Here is a 25,136-nt window from a genome sequence, read left to right on the forward strand (position 1 = left end):
ACACCTGGCAACCGTGTCAGCGTGCGCTGCACCTGGCCTGCGATGCGACAAGGATATCCCTGCCAGCCAAACCCAGACGACGCTGGGCCAATTGTGCGCCGCGAAAGAGCCTGGACTCGAACCCAGAATTTCTGGTGGCATAGCTAGCACTGCGATGCAGGGCCTATTCATTATATTTCTGTGTGCTGCTGCTGCAGGGAGGGGGGTGTTGCTTAGGCAACCGAAAACTTTTTTGCTACACCTTGCTTGTTTCAGCAAGGAGCAACAAGTTTCATTACTTTGTAAAGAGTCCACGTTACCGCAGAAATGGACTCAACCACATGAATGCCCGGCCGTCCCGTCTTCAGTCTTCGTTCCACACACGGTAATTTACCAGCCCTAATGATAAACATAGTTTTAACCATGATTTGAGTCTATAAAGTGTTTGTTTACGAACATTGGAGTAAAACAAGCTTATACAAACTTATAACAAGCTTATAAGGTGCTGAAGGGGTATGACAGTTGAACTAAGCCCATGAGGCATTTACAAGTTATATTATTTAAGAATCAATGGGTATACAGTGCATTCATTAAGTATTCAGACCCCTTGACTTTTTCCACATTACAGCCTGATTCTAAAATGGATTGAATATTTGTTTTTCTTCTAATCAATACCCCATAATGACGAAGCAAAACAGATGTTTGTCCAAAAATGAATGTAAGTACTAAGGATTCTAGCTTTAACCATTTTTTTCCCTATGGGATAGAACATTAACACACAAGGAAACCGCATGGCAATAATTATGAATGAGTAATAAATGTGCTTTTCAAAAATGTAGATTCTTTAAAACTAGCGACCAGAGATCTAACAACTAGGGTTTTCCAATTTTTGCAGGGTTTCTTCCAAAGAAACTGCAGAGACAAATATTGAGCATGGAAAGATTCTCATGTTGCTGAAAAAAAAAAAAAAAAAAAACGTGATCAGTTCACGGGAAACCATTTTTGTTTTTAATAATTACAGATATTTACAGAGATGAGTTAAAGCAGAATTAAGCACATCCAACCAGCAAACATGTTAGAACACAAATCATGGACTAAGTTTTTTTCATTGTTTTTTTACAGATACTCTGAGTGAATCTCAATTGTATTGGGAGGAACTCCCGATCTTCTGCTCCAATGCATTTTTAGAAGGAGAGGAGGCGAGGAATCAAGGAAATACAATTGAAATGAACCCTTTTTCTGGTTTTAATGGCCGTTGCTGTAGCGTTAGGAACATTTTCAAGAAGTACCGGTTCAGTTCATCCGTTGGTCCCCCAAGAGACAATGTCAAGTGAATGTATTCCTGTGAGTTCAACATAAAACACAGTTCATAAATAAAACAAAGAATGGTGACACTGATGTGCTGTCGAAAGTGAGATGGCTTTGAAAAAGTTTAACCTCCCCTTACATGGATGAAGAGAATCTTGGTCCTTGAAAAGTGTGTGTGTGCTTTCGAGTTTGCGACTAATCGGTGAATATGCCACAGCTTCATTATCTCTCTCCGTCTCCCTCAGTTTCCCTCCATCCTTCTTTTCACTCACATATTGGCCTGCCAGCTAATTGAAGCCCTTTAACTTGGGATTATCTAATTAATCTTATTACTCCGTTATCAAATTAATGCAGGTCAGATTTCATCAAATAATTCCCATCCAAAAAGGCCTTTTTCATTTCTCTAGGAAACACAAACGTTCTAATCTCAAAGCTCATTTTCGCTGGGGACTTAAGAGGCAAATTGTTATTTCGGTTATCTTTGCACTGAATGTGTTGAATTATTAATTGATGGCAATGCATTGTGGATCTCTCAACTTAAGATAGTACTGGTTCCTTATTTGATATGGGCAGTAAGTTATCTCTTCGTTATGCACTTCAAGGGTCTAGTATGGATGATATTAGACTTTCCTGATACATTTCTTCCCTTAAGGATGTACATATGTACACACAACATGATCTGTATCTCTCGGTGTGTGTGTGTGTGTGTGTGTGTAAGAAACATTCCTAAAACCCTCAGTAGAGACAGTAGAGCTCTGCCTATTCACTAACCCCAGGTCAGTTGTAGCGCAGGTCAGCATGTACACTTTGACAATGTCTTCCTCCACCACCATGTCCAGTCCTGAACTGAACTATTAGAATCAGTGTAGCCTTCTGCTGGTGCAAAGTCCAAATCACCAGCCTGCCAGTTACAGGCATCCAGAACAGTTTGTCACATTGTGCACTAGTATATGCAGACAATAACTTAAAAGATCCGATCATTCAGGCGTGATGTAGCTCTATACTGCATTTCCAACCTGGTCTGAGCATTTCGTATTATTCTGTATGTAAATCCAAGACACTCCATTTAGTATGATATGTTACATTTGGTTATATAAGACAGATGGTTACTTAAGGCTATACCAAAATGTGGTTGGTCGGAGTGGAAGTGTAACGCGAACGACTAGCAACCCAAAGGTTGCGAGTTTGAATCTCATAACGGGCTACTTTGCAACAATTTAGCATGTTAGCGAACCCTTTCCCTAACACTTGAACCTTAACCCCTAGCCTAGCTAACTAACTAATAACACTTACCTAGAAATCGTAACATACTGTACATTTTGCAAATTGGTAACGAATAGAAATGGGTGATGGACAGCCACAAATTAATACATACAGTTGAAGTCAGAAGTTGACATACACCTTAGCCAAATACATTTAAACTCCTGACATTTAATCCTAGTAGAGAATTACCTGTATTAATAAGTCAGTTAGGATCACCACTTTATTTTAAGAATGTGAAATGTCAGAATAATAGTAGAGAGAATGATTTATTTCAGCTTTTATTTCTTTCATCACATTCCCAGTGGGTCAGAAGTTTACATACACTCAATTAGTATTTGGTAGCATTGCCTTTAAATGATTTAACTTGGGTCAAACGTTTTGGGTAGCCTTCCACAAGCTTCCCACAATAAATTGGGTGGATTTTGGCCCATTCCTCCTGACAGAGCTGGTTTAACTCAGGTTTGTAGGCCTCCTTGCTCGCACATGCTTTTTCAGTTCTACCCACACATTTTCTATAGGATTGAGGTCAGGGCTTTGTAATGGCCACTCCAATACCTTGACTTTGTTGTCCTTAAGCCATTTTGCCCCAACTTTGGAAGTATGTTTGGGGTCATTGTCCATTTGAAAGAGCCATTTGCGACAAAGCTTGAACTTCCTGACTGATGTCTTGAGATGTTGCTTCAATATATTCATACATATAATTTTCTTTTCTCATGATGCCATCTATTTTGTGAAGTGCACCAGTCCCTCCTGCAGCAAAGCTCCCCCACAACATGATGCTGTCACCCCCGTGCTTCACGGTTGGGATGGTGTTCTTCGGCTTGCAAGCCTCCCTCTTTTTCCTCCAAACATGACAATGGTCATTATGGCCAAACATTTCTATTTTTGTTTCATCAGACCAGAGGACATTTCTCCAAAAAGTACAATCTTTGTCCCCATGTGCAATTGCAAACCATAGTCTGGCTTTTTTATGTAGGTTTGGGAGCAGTGGCTTCTTCCTTGCTGAGCGGCCTTTCAGGTTATGTCGATATAGGACTCGTTTTACTGTGGATATAGATACTTTTGTACCCGTTTCCTCCAGCATCTTCACAAGGTCCTTTGCTGTTGTTTTGGGATTGATTTGCACTTTTCGCACCAAAGTACGTTCATCTCTAGGAGACAGAACGTGTCTCCTTCCTGAGCGGTATGACGTCTGCTTGGTCCCATGGTGTTTATACTTGCTTACTATTGTTTGTACAGTTCAACGTGGTACCTTCATTGCTCCCAAGGATTAACCAGACTTGTGGAGGTCTACAATGTTTTCTTCTGAGGTCTTGGCTGATTTCTTTTGATTTTCCCATGATGTCAAGCAAAGAGACACTGAGTTTGAAGGTAGGCCTTGAAATATATCCACAGGTACATCTCCAATTGAATCAAATTATGTCAATTAGCCTATCAGAAGCTTCTAAAGCCATGACATACTTTTCTGGAATTTTCCAAGCTGTTTAAAAGGCACAGTCAACTTAGTGTATGTAAACTTCTGACCCATGGGAATTGTGATATAGTGAAATAATCTGTCTGTAAACAATTGTTGGAAAAATTACTTGTGTCATGCACAAAGTAGATGTCCTAACCGACTTGCCAAAACTATAGTTTGTTAACAAGAAATAATTTTGTGGAGTGGTTGAAAAATGTGTTTTAATGACTCTAATCTATGTGTATGTAAACTTCCGACTTCAACTGTACCATACAAAATGGATTCTCAGATTTACATACAAAATGCTCTGAGACCAGGTTGGTATTTCAACAGAATGGTAAGAGTAACCATGTTTTCATCAGAACCATGGCTGGCTACTGTGCTCCATAACGTTCGTTCCATTTTTTAAAAAGATTTAACCATTTGGATTACCTAAGACATTGGGCCTCATTTATAAAATCAGTTGCTATACTAAATTTAAGCATTCAATCAATTCTCAAAGTGTTAGTATGCACAATTTAAAGAGCGACCGCCTTTAAAAAGCAACGAATCCCTTTGAAAATGGCCTGTGTGGCACCGATATGAGTCAAAAACAGTTATTCTAGTGTCAAAATTAAATGTAAATAGGATCATTTTGGTCATAAAGTCAGTCTTGTCTAAAACGGAGTCTGGAACATCCGTGCGTCACAACACGTAAATGAAGGTTGGGTTTTGATTTGACAATGTCGATTTGCCCACTAACATGGGGTGAACAGCTGCGGTGATTTATCTCTATCCAATAGCATAAGCAATGTGACAGATCTGCCCAGCAGCCCGACTTTGTTAATTTAAGACAACATGTCGCACATTTGTTTTACTTTAGAAATACTGCCCCAAATTTAAAATGGATGTAAAGTTGCACTTAAACATCCTCTTCACAAACATCAACATTAATTACAGATTTCTTTAGTTATCTTAGATTAATTCTGGAGATTTTGAGGAAGGGAACTAGGCTACAGTGTCTCATGGGGGTAAACATTCCCCAAGCGCAGAATCGGTCAGGAAACACACCGCCAAGACTGAATTCTCGTTTTTCTAATGAGCAACAGAAAAACACACGTGCCAAACAGCGTGTTCAGTGGTTCTTTAAAAATCTTTCCCCATTAAACAGCTTTCACTCAGCATCTATGGTGATCAACTACATTTTTTATATGCTGTGAATGGTAAAGGACTTATGGCAACAGACTTCTCAAGTTTGAAGTATAGAGACTTACAGTTGCCCATATTTCAGTGCTGAGGACCATGCACTATCCTTCAAAATTCTGTTGACCAACAGATGATAGTTTGCCTCTTTGTGCTATCAGGGTATTGGATGATCTACAAAAATGCTTCCTACTGCATATTTTATTGTCAAGCCCAAGGTTGTTAAAGATTTAACTCTTAAAACATTGGCATAATTTACATTTACGTGTATGCGCAATTTACAATAAAATCTGTGCACAAAAACCCTTTAGAAATGAGGCCCTTGGTCTGTATGCGCGATGTGTTCCACTGGCTTTCTTGACCAACCCACCAGGCAGCTGAAAGGAATTGGAACAATCGATAAGTGCAATCAGAAACATGGTGTAGATTGGATCTTTGAGGCACTTCTTAAATAAAAAATAAACTTTTGTCTCAGTTTTTTTTCTGTTAATGAAAATCAATGCTGAGGAAAACGAACAAAAAGAAAGTTAATGGTCATGAATAAAACGTGCCACTTTGCATCAATAGAAAGGCATCATCAATTTGGAGTTGCTACCTACATTATAATACACAATAACTTGTATCATCATTTTTTCCTTCGTCATTGTACATTCTTATTTTGCTCGAGGCAGCGGAGCCTCCTACAAGTAAAAAAAAAAAAAAATGAATTAACAAAACAAAGTGCACATAACTTCAAGTTCCAGTCGTAGAACTGTCATATTCCATCCAGGGATGCGAGGGGCGGGACTGTCAAATCTGTTTTACGATGGCAGGCACAGAATGAAGTCGCTTTCTGTTTTTGAAATGACATAGCCAGCCGTGCTGCTGACACAGGGGTGGAGTAGTTGGGGAAAAACAAAAAAACGTGAAGATAATCAACAACCAGGTTTTGGGAATGTTCCTGTGTCCTTTTTTTATGTTGACCACCTCCAAAGAGTTTTCCCCAGTTGACAAAATAATGCAATACATTATGGGGGATCCACAAAGAAAAGAAAAGTATCATTTTCGCACTCATGTCCTCGAACCTCGTGCAAAGCCGGGAGTTTCTTGTCCTCCCTCCATCCCAGAGGGAGTTGTTCATAGATTTGGCTGAGAGGGGGGCTGGACAGACACAGGTGGGAGAAGAGGTCTCTTCTCCCTCATACAGACTCCTCTGCGGATAGCAGCAGAGGGTTGATGTATTCAAATCCCTCAAACTCGGACTGGTCTATTCTCTTGATGACGTCCCTGGGAGAGGAGAGGGAGAAAAGAGGAGAGAGAATGGGGAAAAATGTCATTTAACCCAGAACAAATAGAAATTGCTACAATGTGCTGCTTTAGACTTATTTTCTAGACATTTGTACAAGATAGTTATATGTAGGGAGGCGACGTGGCATATGTTCACGAGAGGGTAGCAGCTTACGGCTCCAAACGTCGCCGGTTCGCTTCCCATGTCAGACACTCATCTTCAAATATAGCAGTGTGACTCTTTGGCTACTTTGTCTACTTACAAATTGCGTATCTGCTGGTTTCCTAGCGTCACCTGGAATGCTTTTCTGTGGCTAGGTCTTAACTTCTTTGGGACTCAGGGGGTGGGGGGGGGGCAGTATTGAGGAGCTTGGATAATAAGGTGCCCAGAGTAAACTGCCTGCTACTCAGGACCAAAAGCTAGAATTTGGATAGAAAACACTGATGTTTCTAAAACTGTTTGAATGATAAAGTCCAACCAGGAAGTGGGAAATCTGAGGTTTGTAGGTCAAATTGCACTTCCTAAGGCTTCCACTAGATGTCAACAGTCGTTAGAACATTGTGTCAGGCTTCTACTGTGATGTAGAGAGGTAGCTGCGTTCCTTTTCATTTCTAAAGACAAAGGAATTGTCCGGTTTAAATATTATTGAAGATTTATGTTAAAAACATCCTAAAGATTGAATCTAGACATCATTTGACATGTTTCTACAAACTGTAATATAAATAACTTTTTGTCAGAGCTAAGCGATCGCGCATTAAGCATTTGGATTACAGGGCTAAACGTGCGAACAAGAAGGAGGTATTTGGACATAAATGATGGACTTTATCAAACAAAACAAACATTTATTGTGGAACTGGGATTCCTGGGAGTGCATTCCGATCATCAAAGTTAAGTGAATATTTATAACGCTATTTCTGACACCTCTCCTTTGGAAAATGGCTGTATGTTTTTCCGTGGCTAGGTGCTGACCTAACAATCGCAAGGTGGGCATTCGCCGTAGAGGTTTTTTGAAATCTAACACAGTGGTTGCATTAAGGAGAAGTTTATCTATAATTCCATGCATAACACTTGTATCTTTTATCAATGTTTATTTCTGTAATTTGATGTGGCTCTCTGCACTTTCACCAGATGTTTGTTTGAGACAATGCATTTCTAAACATAACACACCAATTTCAAATAAGGTTTTTGGACATAAAGATTAACTTTATCAAACAACACACACATTTATTGCGTAACATGAAGTCCTGTGAGTGCCATCTGATGAAGGTCAAAGGTTAGTGATGAATTTAATCACTATTTCTGACTTTTGTGAGCCCTCTCATTGGCTGGAAAATGGCTGTATGGTTTTCTGTGACTAGGTGCATTTACAAGAAGTTTATCTTTAAAATGGTGTAAAATACTTGTATGTTTGAGGAATTTTAATTATGTGATTTCTGTTGTTTTGAATTTGGCGCCCTGCAGTTTCACTGGCTGTTGGCGAGATGGGACGCTACCGTCCCACATATCCCAGAGAAGTTAAAGGAGTTCCCACATGTGCTGAGCACTTTTCTGCTTTTCCTTCACTCTGCGGTCCAACTCATCCAAAACCATCTCACTTTGGTTGAGGTCGGGTGATTGTGGAGGCCAGGTCATCTGATGCAGCACTCCATCGAACTCCTTCTTGGTCAAATAGCCCTTACACAGCCTGGAGGTGTGTTGGGGCAGTGTGTTATTTCATCACTTTGATGTCTTCACTATTATTCTACAATGTAGAAAATAGTCAAATTAAAGAAAAACCCTGGAAAGAGTAGGTGTGTCCAAATTTTTGACTGGTACTGTATGTTGCATTCTCTCTTGCTCTGTTGTGGGTGCATGATGTGCCTCTTGTTAGCTGTCACTCAAATGGTGAAGTGCTGAAGCCATTGGTTAAACTTGAATTGCTAGGGGGCTGGCCCACGAGGGGGGAAATGTAGCGCAGCACAGCTTCCAGAAAAACAGTTGCTTTCAGACTAGGGATTTTGTGGCTAATTGAGGTAAGACAGTAATTCTTCTCATAGATTATGCATGTGTGAACTACACATTGACACATCCAGCCCAAAGCGGGATGTTTAAAAAATACGTAGTAGTCGCCAGAGTTCTGGAGAGCATGTCTTTAAAGGGTATAGACATGCTAGTGCAGTACTTCAGGAGCTACCTTTACAGCTCTCCTATTCATAGGGAATCTTTGGCAGTCGGGTGAGAATAGTCCCATTTCAAGTCAAACATGGACATCATTACTAGGGCGCCAATGAGGAAGGCTATGATCCACCTAGTAGCTTACATTTATTTCAAGCCAGCAATGTTCAAACAACCTCGCCACTGTTCTAACACACAATCTACCATTAAACCCCAGCAAAAAAACATCCCTTTGCACAATGTGAGAACGTAGAAGAAAGATCAGGATGTTGTTGCTTCATCAGTGAACTCTCCCTGTGCCTATTACTCTCTCCCCAGCTGAGCCCCCGGTTGGTTCCATTAACAAAGCGGTAATCATCTATAAATGAAGTGAACCGTGTGACTGGTTTGGAGTGGCTGTGTAAAAATAAATGTACTACTCTGAGAGCGTAGCTTCTGCTGCAGCTGCTTCTCCAACAACAGCAACATGTTGTTCCTCTGCATCTCAAATGGCACCCAATTCCTGTTATTAATGCACTACTTTTGACCAGAGCCCTGTCAAAAGTAGTGCACTATATAGGGGAATAGGGTGCCATTTGAGACGCAACCCTCATCTGCCGTAGTAAAGAAGGCTGACCGCACTCCCCGGGAGGGTAGGGTGGAGCCGCAGGAAGGAGGCCTCTTGGAAAGAGAGGAATAGAGGCTTCCGTACTGGAGATTTAGGTTGTCTTTAAACGCAGGTCTTGTTTGGTTGTGGTTATTTTTCCTGTAATGGCTGAGGTGAGGTTTAATGTTGGTAGAGATGATCCTAGACCAGTTTTAAGGAGAAGCCTCATCTCCAGCTCATTGTAATCTAGATCCAGACACAAACACACCACCATGCCCCTAGAATCCCATTCAACACCCAGAAAATGCAATCTGTAAGATTCAACTAAAATTATACAAACAGTCTAAAATGATCGATGGATCTGTGAGCACACTTGGGTGCTGCTAGCTAGATAACATTGAGTGAAGTCAGCGAGTAGCAGCAAACTTGAGGCGGTGAGAAAAGGAGGGGAAAGGCACAAGACCACAAAAGAGAAACAGAGCGAGGAGGGAACATTTGGGACACAACCAAAACAAACAAGAGTGCTCACTAGCACAAATGTTGCCTTTTTTCCAGAGACAGCTTAAAAGTGCTACCAGATGCGGAGAGAGGGAGAGAGCGAGCAACACAGAGAACGAGAGCGCGGGGGAGAAAGAGACTGAGAGAAAGAGAGAGAACCAAGTGAGAGGAGGAAAGGGAGAAAGAAAATTATAAGAGGGGGAAAAAGGTTGTCAGAGCTGGGAGCTGAGAGAGAGGGGGCTCAAGGGAAGAAAGACAGACAGCCTTGTATTTCATGGCGGTGCCCACACACACACAGCATTCATAAAACAAAGTGGGACGGAACCAATCCAATCAACCTCCTCACTCTACCTACAATACAGATCCAGGGATTTAAAAACATTTCGTCCCTGTCTATAGACAAAAAAATAAAGCCTTTGAATCTCTGTGGCTAGCCATAGAACATAGAAAAGACTGAATCCTTATTGCTTTGGGTCTCGCCGTACTCGCCATTTCCAAGACTGGTGAAGTCACGGCGCTGGCAAAAGCAAATGAAATCTCTCACCCTCTCTCCTAGCTCCTTGGCAAGGGCTCTCAGGAAGCTAGGGTTTTTTAATGCAGCAAAGTAAATCCAAACAAGGAGGGTTTACCCATTTTCTCCCTCCCACTCACTCTCTCTCTCACTTTTCTTTTTTCGTCTGCCAAACCCATCACAGAAGAGGAGGGGGCGTGATTTACATCACTCCCTCTCCCGTTCGGCAGGAGTGGGCGACATCACCCCTCTCTCCTGAGCGACACAGAGAAAAAGGGAGAGAGAGAGAGAGGCATCGCGTCTCTCCTTTTGAAGTGCTGTGGGGCTGCCATGCCATGGCGTTTGAAGCCTGCTTGAGATCTCTTCTCCCATTGAACTGGCAGAGCTGCCAACTCACAATCCCCCTTCACCTCTTTCTCCTCCCCAACGCTAAACCCTGCAGACTGTCACAGCAAACCTCAAATCCCGCAGCAAATTACTCCAGACAAGTGGGTGAGCCCCCAGTTGGCCCTAATGAGATGAGAGGTGCAGCTCTGGTTGATCTGACACACCTCAGTATAGACACCTCGGCTGTCAGAACCCAAGAGATAATGTGGGCTTATACTGAGGGTAGATGGATAGATGATGGGACTATGTTAGAGGTCGAAACAGACAAAGGCAGGCAGGATACAGAATTTGAAGTTCAAATTGACTTAAAAATGAAAAACGTATATAGACTTATGGACCACAGTTTCCAAGTATTCTGAAAACTGTATGTTCCTCGAAGTGCCTAGAATTTGTATTGTTCTCAGCCTTTTTCTTCTGATTTGTATGGCATCTGATTGCCAATATATTTATATAGAAAGCTGAATGGATAGAAAACAAACAAACATCGAGCCTTAACATGAAATTAGTCCACAATGTATCATTTAATTTTGCTATCACAGACTGCAATATGTTCCGGGATTCTTCCGATGGCATTGAGGAGTACACTACATCACTCACTGGCTTTATCAATAAGTGTACCCACAGTGACTGTATGTACATACCCCAACCAGAAGCCATGGATTACAGGCAACATTCGCACTGAGCTAAAGGGTAGAGCTGCCGCTTTCAAGGAGCGGGACTCTAACCCGGAAACTTATAAGAAATCCCGCTATGCCCTCCAACGAACCATAAAACAGGCAGACAATACAGGACTAAGATCGACTCGTACTGCACCGGCTCCGACGCTCGCGGATGTGGCAGGGCTTGCAAACTATTACAGACTACAAAGGGAAGCAGAGCTGAGAGAGCTGCCCAGTGACACGAGTCTACCAGACGTGCTAAATAACTTCTATGCTCGCTTCGAGGCATGTAACACTGAGTCTGTAATACCCACATGTTTCATCCCAGAAACCCTAGACCCACTCCAATTTGCATACTGCAGATCTACAGATGATGCAATCTCTGTTACACTGCCCTTTCACACCTGGACAAAAGGATCACCTATGTGAGAATGCTATTAATTGACTACAGCTTAGCGTTCAACACCATAGTGCCCTCAAAGTTCATCACTAAGCTAAGGACCCTGGGACTAAACACCTCCCTGCAACTGGATCCTGGACTTCCTGATGGGCCGTCCCCAGGTGGTAAGGGTAGGTAACAACACATCCACCACGCTGATCCTTAACACGGGGGTCCCTTAGGGGTGCCTGCTCAGTCACCTCCTGTACTCCCTGTTCACTCATGACTGCATGGCCAGACACGACTCCAACACCATCATTAAGTTTGCTGTTGACACAACAGCAACAGCACTGATCTCAGACAACGATGAGACAGCCTATAAGGAGGTGGTCAGAGACCTGACCGTGTGGTGCAAGGACAACAACCTCTCCCTTAACGTGATCAAGACAAAGGAGATGATTGTGGACAAAAGGAAAAGGAGGACCGAGCACGCCCCCATTATCATCGAAGGGGCTGTAGTGGAGCAGGTTGAGAGCTTCAAATTCCTTGGTGTCCACTTCACCTACAAGCTATCATGGTCCAAACACACCAAGACAGTCGTGAAGAGGGCACGACAAAACCTATTCCCCCTCAGGAGACTGAAAGGTTTGTCATGGGTCCTCAGATCCTCAAAAAGTTCTACAGCTGCACCATCGAGAGCATCCTGACGGGTTGCATCACTGCCTGGTATGGCAACTGCTCTGCCTCCGACCGCAAGGAACTACAGAGGGTAGTGCGTACGGCCCAGTACATCACCAGGGCCAAGTTTCCAGCCATCCAGGGTCTCCGTACCAGGCAGGGGCAGAGGAGAGAGCTAAAAATGGCCAAAGACTCCAGTCACCCTAGTCATAGACTGTTCTCTCTGCTACCACACGGCAAGCGGTACCGGAGCACCAAGTCTATGTTCAAGAGGCTTCTGAACAGCTTCTACCCCCAAGCCATGAGACTCCTGAACAGCTAATAAAATGGCTACCCAGACAATTTGCATTGCTCCCCCCCTTCTACACTGCTGCTACTCTATGTTAGTATCTATGCACAGTCACTTTAATAACTCTACCTACATGTACATATTACCTCAATTGCCTCAACACTGGTACCCGTACCCCCTGTATATAGCCCCGCTATTGTTATTTACTGCTGCTCTTAATTATTTGTTATTCTTATCTCTTACTTTTTTGGGGGTATTGTCTTAAAACGGCATTGTTGGTTCAGGGCTTGTAAGTAAGCATTTCACTGTAAGGCCTACCTACACCTGTTGTATTTGGCGCAAGTGACAAATAAAATTGGATTTGATTTGAATGAAAATGTTGACAAACTTCAGCCCAGTAATATCTATTGGCACCGCCTGCAAAGCCACATTGGAATAGTTTCCTGCAGCCGTGGAGAAAAGCCTGGCTTGTTTGTCATACTCTGGCTACAGAGCCCCTCGGTAGGACAGCAGCCACCTCTGTTGCTATGCCAAATCTTTTCAGCCCATTCTTTTGAAGTTAATCTAAAACAAGGATTCTGTCAAAGTCCCCGTGGACAACATGTCCACATTGATCAAAACATGGCGTATACACTGGAGAAAGAAGTCATTGTTGGAACCAAGGGCATTTTCTTTTTCTCATTGAAGACAATTTTTTTCAAAAACATTGAGTCGGGGACGTTGCATAGTACCACTCGTAAACAGACTGAAGAAATGTGGATAGCTGTTACAATAAAAGATGTTGACACTTATGTTGCAGATTCTCAGGTGGTGAATGCTCTCTGGTTGTTCAATTTTAAGATATTGAAGATCTTCACCACTACTATGCACTGAGTATACAAAATATTAAGAACACCTGCTCTTTCCTTGACATAGCTTTCACCTGGTCAGTCTATGATACCTTATTGGTCTGTTAAATCCACTTCAATCAGTGTAGATGAGGAATCAGGTTAAATAAGGTTTTTTAAGCCTTGAGACAATTGAGACATGGATTGTGTATGCGTGCCATTCAGAGGGTTAATGGACAAGACTGTAAGTGCCTTTGAATGGGGTATGGTAGTAGTTGTCAGGTACACCAGTTTGTGTCAAGAACTGCAACACTGCTGGGTTTTTCATGCTCAACAGCTTCCTGTGTGTATCAAGAATGGTCCACCACCCAAAGGTCATCTAGCCAAATTGACACAACTGTGGTAAGCATTGGAGTCAACATGGGCCAGCATCCCTGTGGAAAACTTTCGACACCTTGCCTTGTAGAGTCCATTCTCCCTACTAATTGAGGCTGTTCGAGGGCAAAAGGGGGGGGGGGGACAACACAATATTAGGAAGGTGTTCCTAATGCTTGGTATAATCAGTGTATATATCCATGGAGCCACAAAGGGGCAGTAAAATGAGTCACACGTTGAAAAACCCTGTATGGACTCGGTCTAGAAACAACCCCTAGTGCCTAGCCAACCCTAGACACTTGTGGAGATATGAGATGTTTTGATATGTGTCAGGAATAGCTCAACCTTGCTCTGATAGGCTATAGGTTGAATTTTCACCATATTGTTTAAACGTATGAAATCAAGTGTCTCATAGTGGGTAGGGGCTAGGGGTTGTTCCTGGATAGGTCCCTAGTCTCAGACTCCAGTCTCCAATCCCTTATGGTACCGCGGTGACAGACTGGATTGGACTGGTCCTAAGAGAGGAGTGCCCCCTACTGGCCAACAACCATCACCATTCCCAGAGTTTAACTGGCCTTGCCCTGTCTAGCTCCCCTATCCACTAACCGTCCATATGTTATCAAGTTATTATAACACTAGTTATAGAACACTGAAACACTACCAGCTATTTGCAGTACTCTATAACATTAGTGTTTAAAATATGTGGTCATACACACTTCATAACTAGTTTGATGACTCGTTAAATCTAAACTATATAGTCATTAAATATCTAGTCTTGATTAAATACGTAGTCTTCTGTTAGGCTGGTCATGTCGGTTTAGAGGGTGTTCACTTACTCATCGTCTGGTGTTAGCTGCACTGGTTCGTTAGTGAACTGGGTGTCAAAGTTCTCCAGGCCATAGTCATCTGCGATCTGTGGCTTGAAGGGCGGGGCCATCTGTTTCTTCTCCAGCTGCATGGGGAGACGAGCACAACAACTTTAATGGAAAATTGGAGGATAACAGCAGACAATATTACCACTCCTATTTGCCACATCTTCAATTTAAGCCTACTAGAAAGTGTGTGCCCTCAGGCCTTGAGGGAAGCAAAAGTCATTCCGCTACTGAAGAACAGTAAAGCCCCCCTTTATTGGCTCAAACAGCCGACCAATCAGCCTGTTACCAACCCTTAGTAAACTTTTGGAAAAAATGGTGTTTGACCAGATACAATGCTATTTTACAGTAAACAAATTGACAACAGACTTTCAGCATGCTTATAGGGAAGGACATTCAACAAGCCCAGCACACAAATGACTGATGATTGGCTGAGAGAAACTGATGATTACAATATTGGGAGCTGTTTTGTTAACCTTCAGTGCGCTTTTGACATTATCGATCATAGTCTGCTGCTGGAAAATCTTATGTGTTATGGATTTTACACCCCCTGCTATATTGTGGATAAAGAGTTACCTGTCTAACAGAAGACAGAGGGTGTTCTTTAATGGAAGCCTGTCTAACATAATCCAGGTAGAATCAGGAATTCCCCAGGGCAGCTGTCTAGGCCCCTTACTTTTAAAAAGCTTTACTAACAACATGAGTAAAGCCAGTGTGTCTATGTATGCAGATGACTTAACACTATACATATCAGCTACTACAGTGACTGAATTGACTGCAACACTTAAAGAGCTGCAGTTATTTTCAGAATGTGTGGCAAGGAACAAGTTAGTCCTAAATATTTCAAAAACTAAAAGCATTGTATTTGGGACAAACCCTAAACCTCAACTAAATCTTGAAATGAATAATGTGGAAATTGAGCAAGTTGAGGTGACAAAATTGCTTGGAGTAACCCAAACTTTCATGGTCAAAACATGTCGATTCAAAAGTAGCTAAGATGGCAAAAAGTCTGTCCAAAATAAAGCGCTGCTCTGCGTTCTTAACACCATCAACAAGGCAGGTCCTAGAGGCTGTAGGTTTGTTGCACCTGGACTACTGTTCAGTCGTGTGGTCAGGTACCACAAAGAGGGACTTAGGAAAATTACAATTGGCTCAGAACAGGGCAGCACGGCTGGCCCTTAAATGTACATAGAGAGCAAACATTAATTATATGCATGTCAATCTCTCATGGCTCAAAGTGGAGGAGAGATAGACTTCATCACTACTTGTTTTCGTAAGAAGTATTGACAAGCTGAGTGCACCACGCTGTCTGTTTAAATTACTGGCACACAGCTCGGACACCCATGCATACCCCACAAGACATGCCACCAGATGTCTCTTCACAATCCCCAAGTCCAGAACAGACTATAGGAGGCGCACATTACTACATAAAGTCATGACTACATGGAACTCTATTCCACACAGGTAACTGAAGCAAGCAGTAGAATCAGATTTTAAAAACAGATAAAAATGCACCTTACGGAACAGCAGGGACTGTGAAGAGACACACATTGTTTTATCTTTTGTTTTATGTGTCATGTGTCTTAATGTGTTTGGACCCCAGGAAGAGTAGCTGCTGCCCTAATAAAATACAAACAACACTGTCATTAGTGCACACCGTAGAAAAACATTTTGCAACGGACGACTAAAACGAGCATTTCTAGAAAGTACAAGGTTCAGGTAGTCCCTCCATGTTTCAGTCCGTTTTCTGTTTTCGGAGTCTGGTAAATATTACCTGGTCCATGCTAGCCTGGTCCAGATTGTCACAGAATAGCAATTACGTATTTGAAAGGAAACAAATACTTATGTGACCCAGGTGTGACATGCACACGTTATCTTTGTAAATGTTGCACTGTACGTCTGTTTATTGGCTTTGTTGAATATACAGTATCAGTCAAAGCTTTGGACAGCTAACCATTCCAGGGTGTTTCCTTTATTTGTACATTGTAGAATATTAGTGAAGACATCAAAACTGTGAAATAACACACATGGAATCATGTAGTAGCCAAAACAGTGTTAAACAAATCAAAATATATGTTATATTTGAGATTCTTCAAAGTAGCCACTCTTTGCCTTGAAGACAGCTTTACACACTCTTGGCATTCTCTCAACCAGCTTCATGAGGTAGTCACCTGGAATGCATTTCAATTAACAGGTGTGCCTTCTTAAAAGTACATTTGTGTAATTTCTGTCCTTCTTAAGGTGTTTGAGCCAATCAGTTGTGTTGTGACAAGGTAGGGGTGGTATACAGAACATATCCTTATTTGGTAAAATAACACGTCCATATTATGGCAATAACAGCTCAAATAAGCAAAGAGAGACAGTCCATCATTACTTTAAAACGTGAAGGTCAGTCAATGCGGAAGATTAAGAACTTTTAAAGTTTCTTCAAGTGCAGTTGCAAAAACCATCAAGCTCTCTGATGAAACTGGCTCTCATGAGGACCGCAACAGGAAAGGAAGACCCAGAGTTACCTCTGCCGCAGAGGATAAGTTAGTTACCAGCCTCAGAAACAACCTCAGATTGAAGCCCAAATAAATGCTTCCCAGAGTTCAAGTAACAGACACACCTCAACATTGGGGCGGCAGGGTAGCCTAGTGGTTAGAGCGTTGGACTAGTAACCGAAAGGTTGCAAGTTCAAATCCCGAGCTGACAAGGAACAAATCTGTTGTTCTGCCCCTGAACAGGCAGTTAACCCACTGTTCCTAGGCAGTCACTGAAAATAAGAATTTGTTCTTAACTGACTTGCCTAGTTAAATAAAGGTTAAAAAAATCAACTGTTCAGAGGAGACTGCATGAATCAGAAACCTCTACTAAAGGACACCAATAAGAAGAAGAATTGCTTGGGTCAAGAAACACGAGCAATGGACATTAGACCGGTGGAAATCTGTCCTTGGGTCTGATGAGTACAAATTTTGGATTTTTGGGTCCAACCGCTGTGTCTTTGTGAGACGCAGAGTAGGTGAACGGATGATCTCCGCATGTGTGGTTCCCACCGTGAAGCATGGAGTAGAAGGTGTGATGGTGCTTTGCTGGTGACACCGTCTGTGATTTATTTAGAATTCAAGGCACACTTAACCAGCATAGTTGGACTATCATTTGTTTTTCAACAGGATAATTACCCAAAACACACCTCCAGGCTGTGTAAGGGATATATGACCAAGGAGAGTGATGGAGTGCTGCATCAGATGACCTGGCCTCCACAATCACCCGACCTCAACCCAATTGAGATGGTTTGGGATGAGTTGGACCGCTGAGTGAAAGAAAAGCAGCCAACAAATGCTCAGGATTTATGTGGGAACTCCAAGACTGTTGGAAAAGCATTCGCTGCTTGAGAGAATGCCAAGAGTGTGCAAAGCTGTCATCAAGGCAAAGGGTGGCTACTTTGAAGTATATAAAATATATTTTGATTTGTTTTAACACTTTTTTGGTTATTTCATGATTCCATGTGTTATTTCATAGTTTTGACGTCTTCACTATTATTCTACAATGTAGAAAATTGTTTTTTTTAATAAAGAAAAACCCTTGAATGAGTAGGTGTGTCAACTTTTGACTGATACTGTATATCATATGAATTAAATAAAGAAAAAGAGAGAAAAGCAGGAGAGTAAAAAATATGATGGTGCAAGGAAGGGTGAGCCTATCAATATTGTTAGTGGGTGATTCACTGGGCCCTGCAGAGTGAGTAAGGGTTCACATGTGGTTCGTTTCCATGGTTTTCCAGTCCTTCTCAGTCATGCAATAGTCAAATGAGGACCTTACATTGTTCAAAAAAACATTGTCTTTGTGTTTTATACACTCCCCTCCATATGTATTTGGACAGTGAAGCTTGACATTTTTATTTGGCTCTATACTCCATCCAGCATTTTGGATTTGAGATCAAATGTTTCATTTCAGGCGACAGTAGGCTACAGAATGTCCACTTTTATTTGAGGGTATTTTCATACATATCTGTTTTAATGTTTAGAAATGAAAGCACTTTATGTACAGTTGAAGTCGGAGGTTTACATACACCTTAGCCAAATACATTTAATCCTAGTAAAAATTCCCTGTCTTAGGTTAGTTAGGATCACCACTTTATTTAAAAAAATGTGAAATGTCAGAATAATAGTAGAGTGATTTATCACATTCCCAGTGAGTCAGAAGTTTAAATACACTCAATTAGTATTTGGTAGCATTGCCTTTAAATTGTTTAACTTGGGTCAAAAATGTTGGGTAGCCTTCCACAAGCTTCCCACAATAGGTTGGGTGAATTTTAGGCCATTCCTCCTGACAGAGCTGGTGTAACTCGCACACTCTTTTTCAGTCCGGCCCACACATTTTCTATAGGATTGAGTTCAGGGCTTTGAGATGGCCACTCCAATACCTTGACTTTCTTGTCCTTAAGCCATTTTGCCACAACTTTGGAAGTATGCTTGGGGTCATTGTCCATTTGGAAGACCCACTTGTGACCAAGCTTTAACTTCCTGACTGATGTCTTGAGATGTTGTTTCAATATATGCACATCATTTTCCAACCTCATGAAGCCATTTATGTTGTGAAGTGCACCAGTCCCTCCTGCATCAAAGCACCCCCACAACAAGATGCTGCCACCGTCGTGCTTCACGGTTGGGATGGTGTTCATCGGCTTGCAAGCCTCCCCCTTTTTCCTCCAAACATAACGATGGTCATTATGGCCAAACAGTTCTTTTTTTGTTTCATCAGACCAGAGGACATTCCTCCCAAAAATCCGATCTTTTTCCCCATGTGCAGTTGCAAACCGTAGTCTGGCTTTTTTAATGGCGGTTTTGGAGCAGTGGCTTCTGCCTTCTTCCTTGCTGAGCGGTCTTTCAGGTTATGTCGATATAGGACTAATTTTACTGTGGATATAGATACTTTTGTATCGGTTTCCTCCAGCATCTTCACAAGGTCCTTTGCTGTTCTTCTGGGATTGATTTGCACTTTTTGCACCAAAGTACGTTCATCTCTAGGAGACAGAACATGTCTCCTTCCTGAGTGGTATGACAGCTGCGTGGTTCCATGGTGTTTATACTTGGTCCTGCCGTACATACTTACATGTACGCTATGGTCACAAAACGCAAGCTTCCTAATTGTCCCTAGAATTTCTAAGCAAACTTTTTTCATTCCATTTTTATGGAATGACCTGCCTACCCATGTGAGAGACACAGACTCCGTCTCAACCTTTAAGTCTTTATTGAAGACTCATCTCATCTGTAGGTCCTATGATTGAGTGTAGTCTGGCCCAGGAGTGTGAAGGTGAATGGAAAGGCACTGGAGCAACGACCTGCCCTTGCTGTCTCTGCCTGGCCGCTTCCCCTCTCTCCACTGGGATTCTCTGCCTCTAACCCTATTACAGGGGCTGAGTCACTGGCCTACTGATGCTCTTCCATGCCGTCCCTAGGAGGGGTGCGTCACTGATGTGATCTACCCGTCCGGGTTTGTGCCCCCGCCCTCTTTGTGGGCTGTACTCGGCCTCGTCTCAGGATGGTAAGTTCGTGGTTGAAGATATCCCTCTATTGGCGTGGGGGCTGTGCTTTGGCAAAGTGGGTGGGTTAAAATCCTGCCTGTTTGGCCCTGTCCGGGGGTATCATCGGGTGGGGCCACAATGTCTCCTGACCCACCCTGTCTCAGCCTCCAGTATTTATGATGCAGTAGTTTATGTGTCGGGGGGCTAGGGGTAGTCTGTAGTATCTGGAGTATTTCTCCTGTCTTATCCGGTGTCTTATCCCGTGCCTATGGGATCACATACATCAAACCTTGAAATACATAGCCTATATATTTACATAGACCCAATTCAATGAAGAATGACCATGGTAATTTGTTGTATAACTTACTTCAGGAATATGAGCCCGTCATGGACAGAAAAGGTGAAGAATTTACTCTGCAATGGTTATGAAAATAAATAGGTAATAGATTCCTGTGTCTTATTTTAGATTCCAAAAATAATACACACTTGATTTTCACTATTCTCACTAACAGCAAATGGCTGCATCCTATCTGCCATTTGCACAAAATAGTTAAGCCTTATTTCAATACAATGCTTCAAGCACTAGAAGATGTGTGTATGCATGGTCTAAAGTTTGCGTGGAGGAAAGGACAGTTCAGTTTTTTATAAATGACAACTTGTACACGCACATTTTGGGGTATATTTTGTACGTACGCATGGTTCATAAATGAGCCTCTCCTACTCAGAGGAAGTGGCCCAGGAGCCGGAGGGAACTTGAAAGGGGAGCTGGAGCCAAGGATGAGCGGGGTAACCAAACACCCTTAGATCACATCACCATCTGACGTTGCCTGTGTGCGTGATGGCCGAGAGAGTAAGAGAGAGAGTGTGTGTGCGTGCGACTGTGTGTCTGTGACAGAAAGTGCGTGCCTGTATGTGTTTGAGAGCGAGTGTGTGATACGGCAGCAGGGAGGACTCCAGAGGGGTGAGGAGATGATGATGATTACTAATTACAGCCAATCGACAGCAGGGGCCCGGCAAGGAGCTCTCACTGTCACATTCTCTCTCATACACACACTCAAATGAACACACACAACTCATTTTTCACATCAATGCGTAGTTCCCTCAGTTTTCTCCCTCTGAAATCTTTAGTCAGTCTCTTGTTGAGTCATCTGACAAGTTATCGGGGCTGTTTAAACAGTTAAACTACAAGAAGGGGGGGCTTTCTAAACAAAACAAAAAGGGTTCTTTCAAAACAGAGGGTACTGTAAGAACAGATAAGGGGAGTGCTCATAGATATCTAATTTATCAACTACATAAAATCTTATAGGAAAGGCCGGAGCCTGTTTTTTTATTTTTTTTATTTAACCTTTCTTTAAGGCCAGTTGAGAACAAGTTCTCATTTACAACTGCAACCTGTCCAAGATAAAGCAAAGCAGTGCGACACAAACAACACAGAGTTACACATGGAATAAACAAACGTACAGTCAATAACTCAATAGAAAAGTCTATATACAGTTTTTGCAAATGAGGTAAGATTAGGGAGGTAAGGCAATAAATTGGCCGTAGTGGCGAAGTAATTACAATTTAGCAATGAAACAATGGAGTGATAGATGTGCAGAAGATGAATGTGCAAGTAGAGATACTGGGGTGCAAAGGAGCAAAAAATAATAATAATAACAATATGGGGATGAGGTAGTTGGGTGGGCTATTTACAGGTGGCCTATGTATAGGTGCAATGATCTGTAAGCTGCTCTGATTAAAAAAAAAATGTTTTAACCTTTATTTAACCAGGTTCTCATTTACAACTACGACCTGGCCAAGATAAAGCATAGCAGTGTGAACAAACAACACAGAGTTACAAATGGAGTAAACAAATAAACAAGTCAATAACACAGTAGAAAAAAAGAAAAAAAAAGAGTCTATACACATTGTGTGCAAAAGGCATAAGGAGGTAGGTGAATAATTACAATTTAGCAGATTGACACTGGAGTGATAAATGATCAGGTCATGTGCAGGTAGAGATACTGGTGTGCAAAAGAGCAGAAAAGTAAATAAATAAAAACTGTTTGGGGATGAGGTAGATAAATTGGGTGGGCTATTTCCCGATGGACTATGTACAGCTGCAGCGATCAGTTAGCTGCTCAGATAGCAGATGTTTAAAATTGGTGAGGGAGGTAAAAGTCTCCAACTTCAGCGATTTTTGAAATACACCTGCTGGCGAAGAATATGTAGCGAGGGCCAGCCGACTAGAGCATACAGGTCGCAGTGGTGGGTGGTATAAGGTGCTTTAGTAACAAAATGGATGGCACTGTGATAAACTGCATCCAGTCTGCTGATTAGAGTATTGGAAGCTATTTTGTAGATGACATCACCGAAGTTGAGGATTGGTATGATAGCCATTTTTTCTAGGGTAAGTTTGGCGGCATAAGTGAAGGAAGCTGACTCTAAAATTGATTTTAGATTGGAGATGTTTGATATGAGTCTGGAAGGAGAGTTTACCGTCTAGCCAGACACCTAGGTACCGGGAACCATCCAAGGTGGTGATGATAGTCGGGCGTGTGGGTGCAGGCAGCGAACGGTTGGAAAGCATGCATTTAGTTTTACTAGCGTTTAAGAGCAGTTGTAGGCCACGGAAGGAGTGTTGTATGGCATTGAAGCTCGTTTGGAAGTTAGATAGCACAGTGTCCAAGGAAGGGCCAGAAGTATACAGAATGGTGTCGTCTGCGTAGAGGTGGATCAGAGAATCACCCGCAGCAAGAGCAACATCATTGATATATACAGAGAAAAGTTGGCCCGAGAACTGAACCCTGTGGCACCCCCATAAACTGCCAGAGGTCCGGACAACAGGCCCTCCGATTTGACACACTGAACTCTGTCTGAGAAGTAGTTGATGAACCAGGCAGGGCAGTCACTTGAGAAACCGAGGCTACTGAGTCTGCCGATGAGAGTGTGGTGATTGACAGAGTCGAAATACGGCTGCACATTATTGTCTTTTATCAATGGCGGTTATGATATCGTTTAGGACCTTGAGCGTGGCTGAGGTGCACCCGTGACCAGCTCGGAAACCAGATTGCATAGCGGAGAAGGTACGGTGGGATTCGAAATGGTCGATGATTTGTTTGTTAACTTGGCTATCGAAGACCTTAGAAAGGCAGGGTAGGATAGATATAGGTCTGTAACAGTGTGGGTCAGTGTCATCCCCTTTGAAGAGGGGGATGACCGCGGAAGCTTTCCAATCTTTGGGGATCTCAGACGATATGAAAGAGGTTGAACAGGCTAGTAATAGGGGTTGCAACAATTGCGGCAGATCATTTTGTCTAGCCCAGCTGATTTGTAGGGGTACAGATTTTGCATCTCTTTCAGAACATCAGCTATCTGGATTTGGGTGAAGGAGAAATTGGGAGGCTTGGGCAAGTTGCTGTGGGGGGTGCAGAGATGTTGACCGGGGTAAGGGTAGCCAGGTGGAAAGCATGGCCAGCCATAGAACAATGCTTATTGAAATTCTCAATTATCGTGGATTTATTGGTGGTGGCAGGGTTTCCTAGCCTCAGTGCAGTGGGCAGCTGGGAGGAGGTGCTCTTATTCTCCATGGACTTTACAGTGTCCCAGAACTTTTGGGAATTTGTGCTACAGGATGCAAATTGTGTTTGAAAAAGCTCGCCTTTGCTTTCCTAACCGCCTGTGTATATTGGTTCCTAAGTTGCATATCTCAGGGGCTATTAAATGCCAATTCAGTATGCCACAGGATATTTTTGTGCTGGTCTCTGGCAGTCAGGTCTGGAGTGAACCAAGGGCTATATTTTTTATTTAACCTTTAACTAGGGAAGTCCGTTAAGAACAAATTCTTATTTACAATGACGGCCTAGGAACAGTGGGTTAACTGCCTTGTTCAGGGGCAGAACGACAGATTTTTACCTTGTCAGCTCGGGGATTCGATCTAGCAACCTTTCGTTACTGGCCCAACGCTCTAACCACTAGGCTACCTGCCACCCAATTTCTGTTCCTAGCTCTACATTTTTTGAACGGGGCATGCTAATTTAAGATGGTGAGGAAAGCACTTTTATAGAATAACCAGGCATCCTCTACTGACGGAATGATTCAATATCCTTCCAGGATACCCGGGCCAGATCGATTAGAAAGGCCTGCTCGCTGAAGTGTTTTAGGGAGAGTTTGATAGTGATGAGGTGTAGTCGTTTGACCGCAGACCCATTACGGACGCAGGCAGTGATCGCCGAGATCCTGGTTGACGACAGCAGAGGTGTATTTGGAGGGCAGGTTGGTAAGGATGATATCTATGAGGGTGCCCGTGTTTACAGATTTGGGGTTGTACCTGGTAGGTTCATTGATCATTTGTGTGAGACTGAGGGCATCTCGCTTAGCTTATAGGATGGCTGGGGTGTTAAGCATGTCCCCGTTTAGGTCACCTAACATTACGAGTTCTGAAGATAGATGGGGGGGAATCAATTCACATATGATGTCCAGGGCACAGCTGGGGGCTGAAGGTGGTCTGTAGCAAGCGGCAACAGTGAGAGACTTGTTTCTGGAAATGTGGATTTTTAAAAGTAGAAGCTCGAATTATTTGGGCACAGCATGACAGAACTACGCAGGTTATCTCTACAGTAGATTGGAACTCCGCCCTCTTTGGCAGTTCTATCTTGTAGGAAAATGTTATAGTTAGGGGTGGAAATTTCAGGATTTTTGGTGGCCTTCCTAAGTCAGGATTTAAAGACGGCTAGGACATCCGGGTTGGCAGAGTGTGCTAAAGCAGTGAATAAAACAAATTTAGGGAGGAGGCTTATAATGTTAACATGCATGAAACCAAGGCTTTTACAGTTACAGAAGTCAACAAATGAGAGCGCCTGGAGAATGGGAGTGGAGCTAGGCGCTGCAGGGCCTTGATTAACCTGTACATCACCAGAGGAACAGAGGAGGAGTAGGATAAGGCCTAAAGGCTATAAGAACTGGTCGTCTAGTGATTTCA

At 42.6% G+C, this 25,136-nt stretch overlaps 1 protein-coding gene across 1 annotated transcript in view; it reads right to left on the bottom strand.

Moving 5' to 3' along the window:
* Positions 1-4,149: 4,149 nt before the first annotated feature.
* Positions 4,150-25,136, bottom strand: part of LOC124046183 (protein kinase C zeta type-like) — a 282,494-nt gene continuing 261,507 nt past the window's right edge. The window contains 2 exon segments of the mRNA XM_046366285.1: positions 4,150-6,454; positions 14,635-14,750. Coding sequence (XP_046222241.1) covers positions 6,367-6,454; positions 14,635-14,750 — 204 coding nt within the window. The 3' untranslated portion in view covers positions 4,150-6,366.

Source organism: Oncorhynchus gorbuscha, linkage group LG10 (genome assembly GCF_021184085.1).
Source record: "Oncorhynchus gorbuscha isolate QuinsamMale2020 ecotype Even-year linkage group LG10, OgorEven_v1.0, whole genome shotgun sequence".
Taxonomy (NCBI): Eukaryota; Metazoa; Chordata; class Actinopteri; order Salmoniformes; family Salmonidae; genus Oncorhynchus; species Oncorhynchus gorbuscha.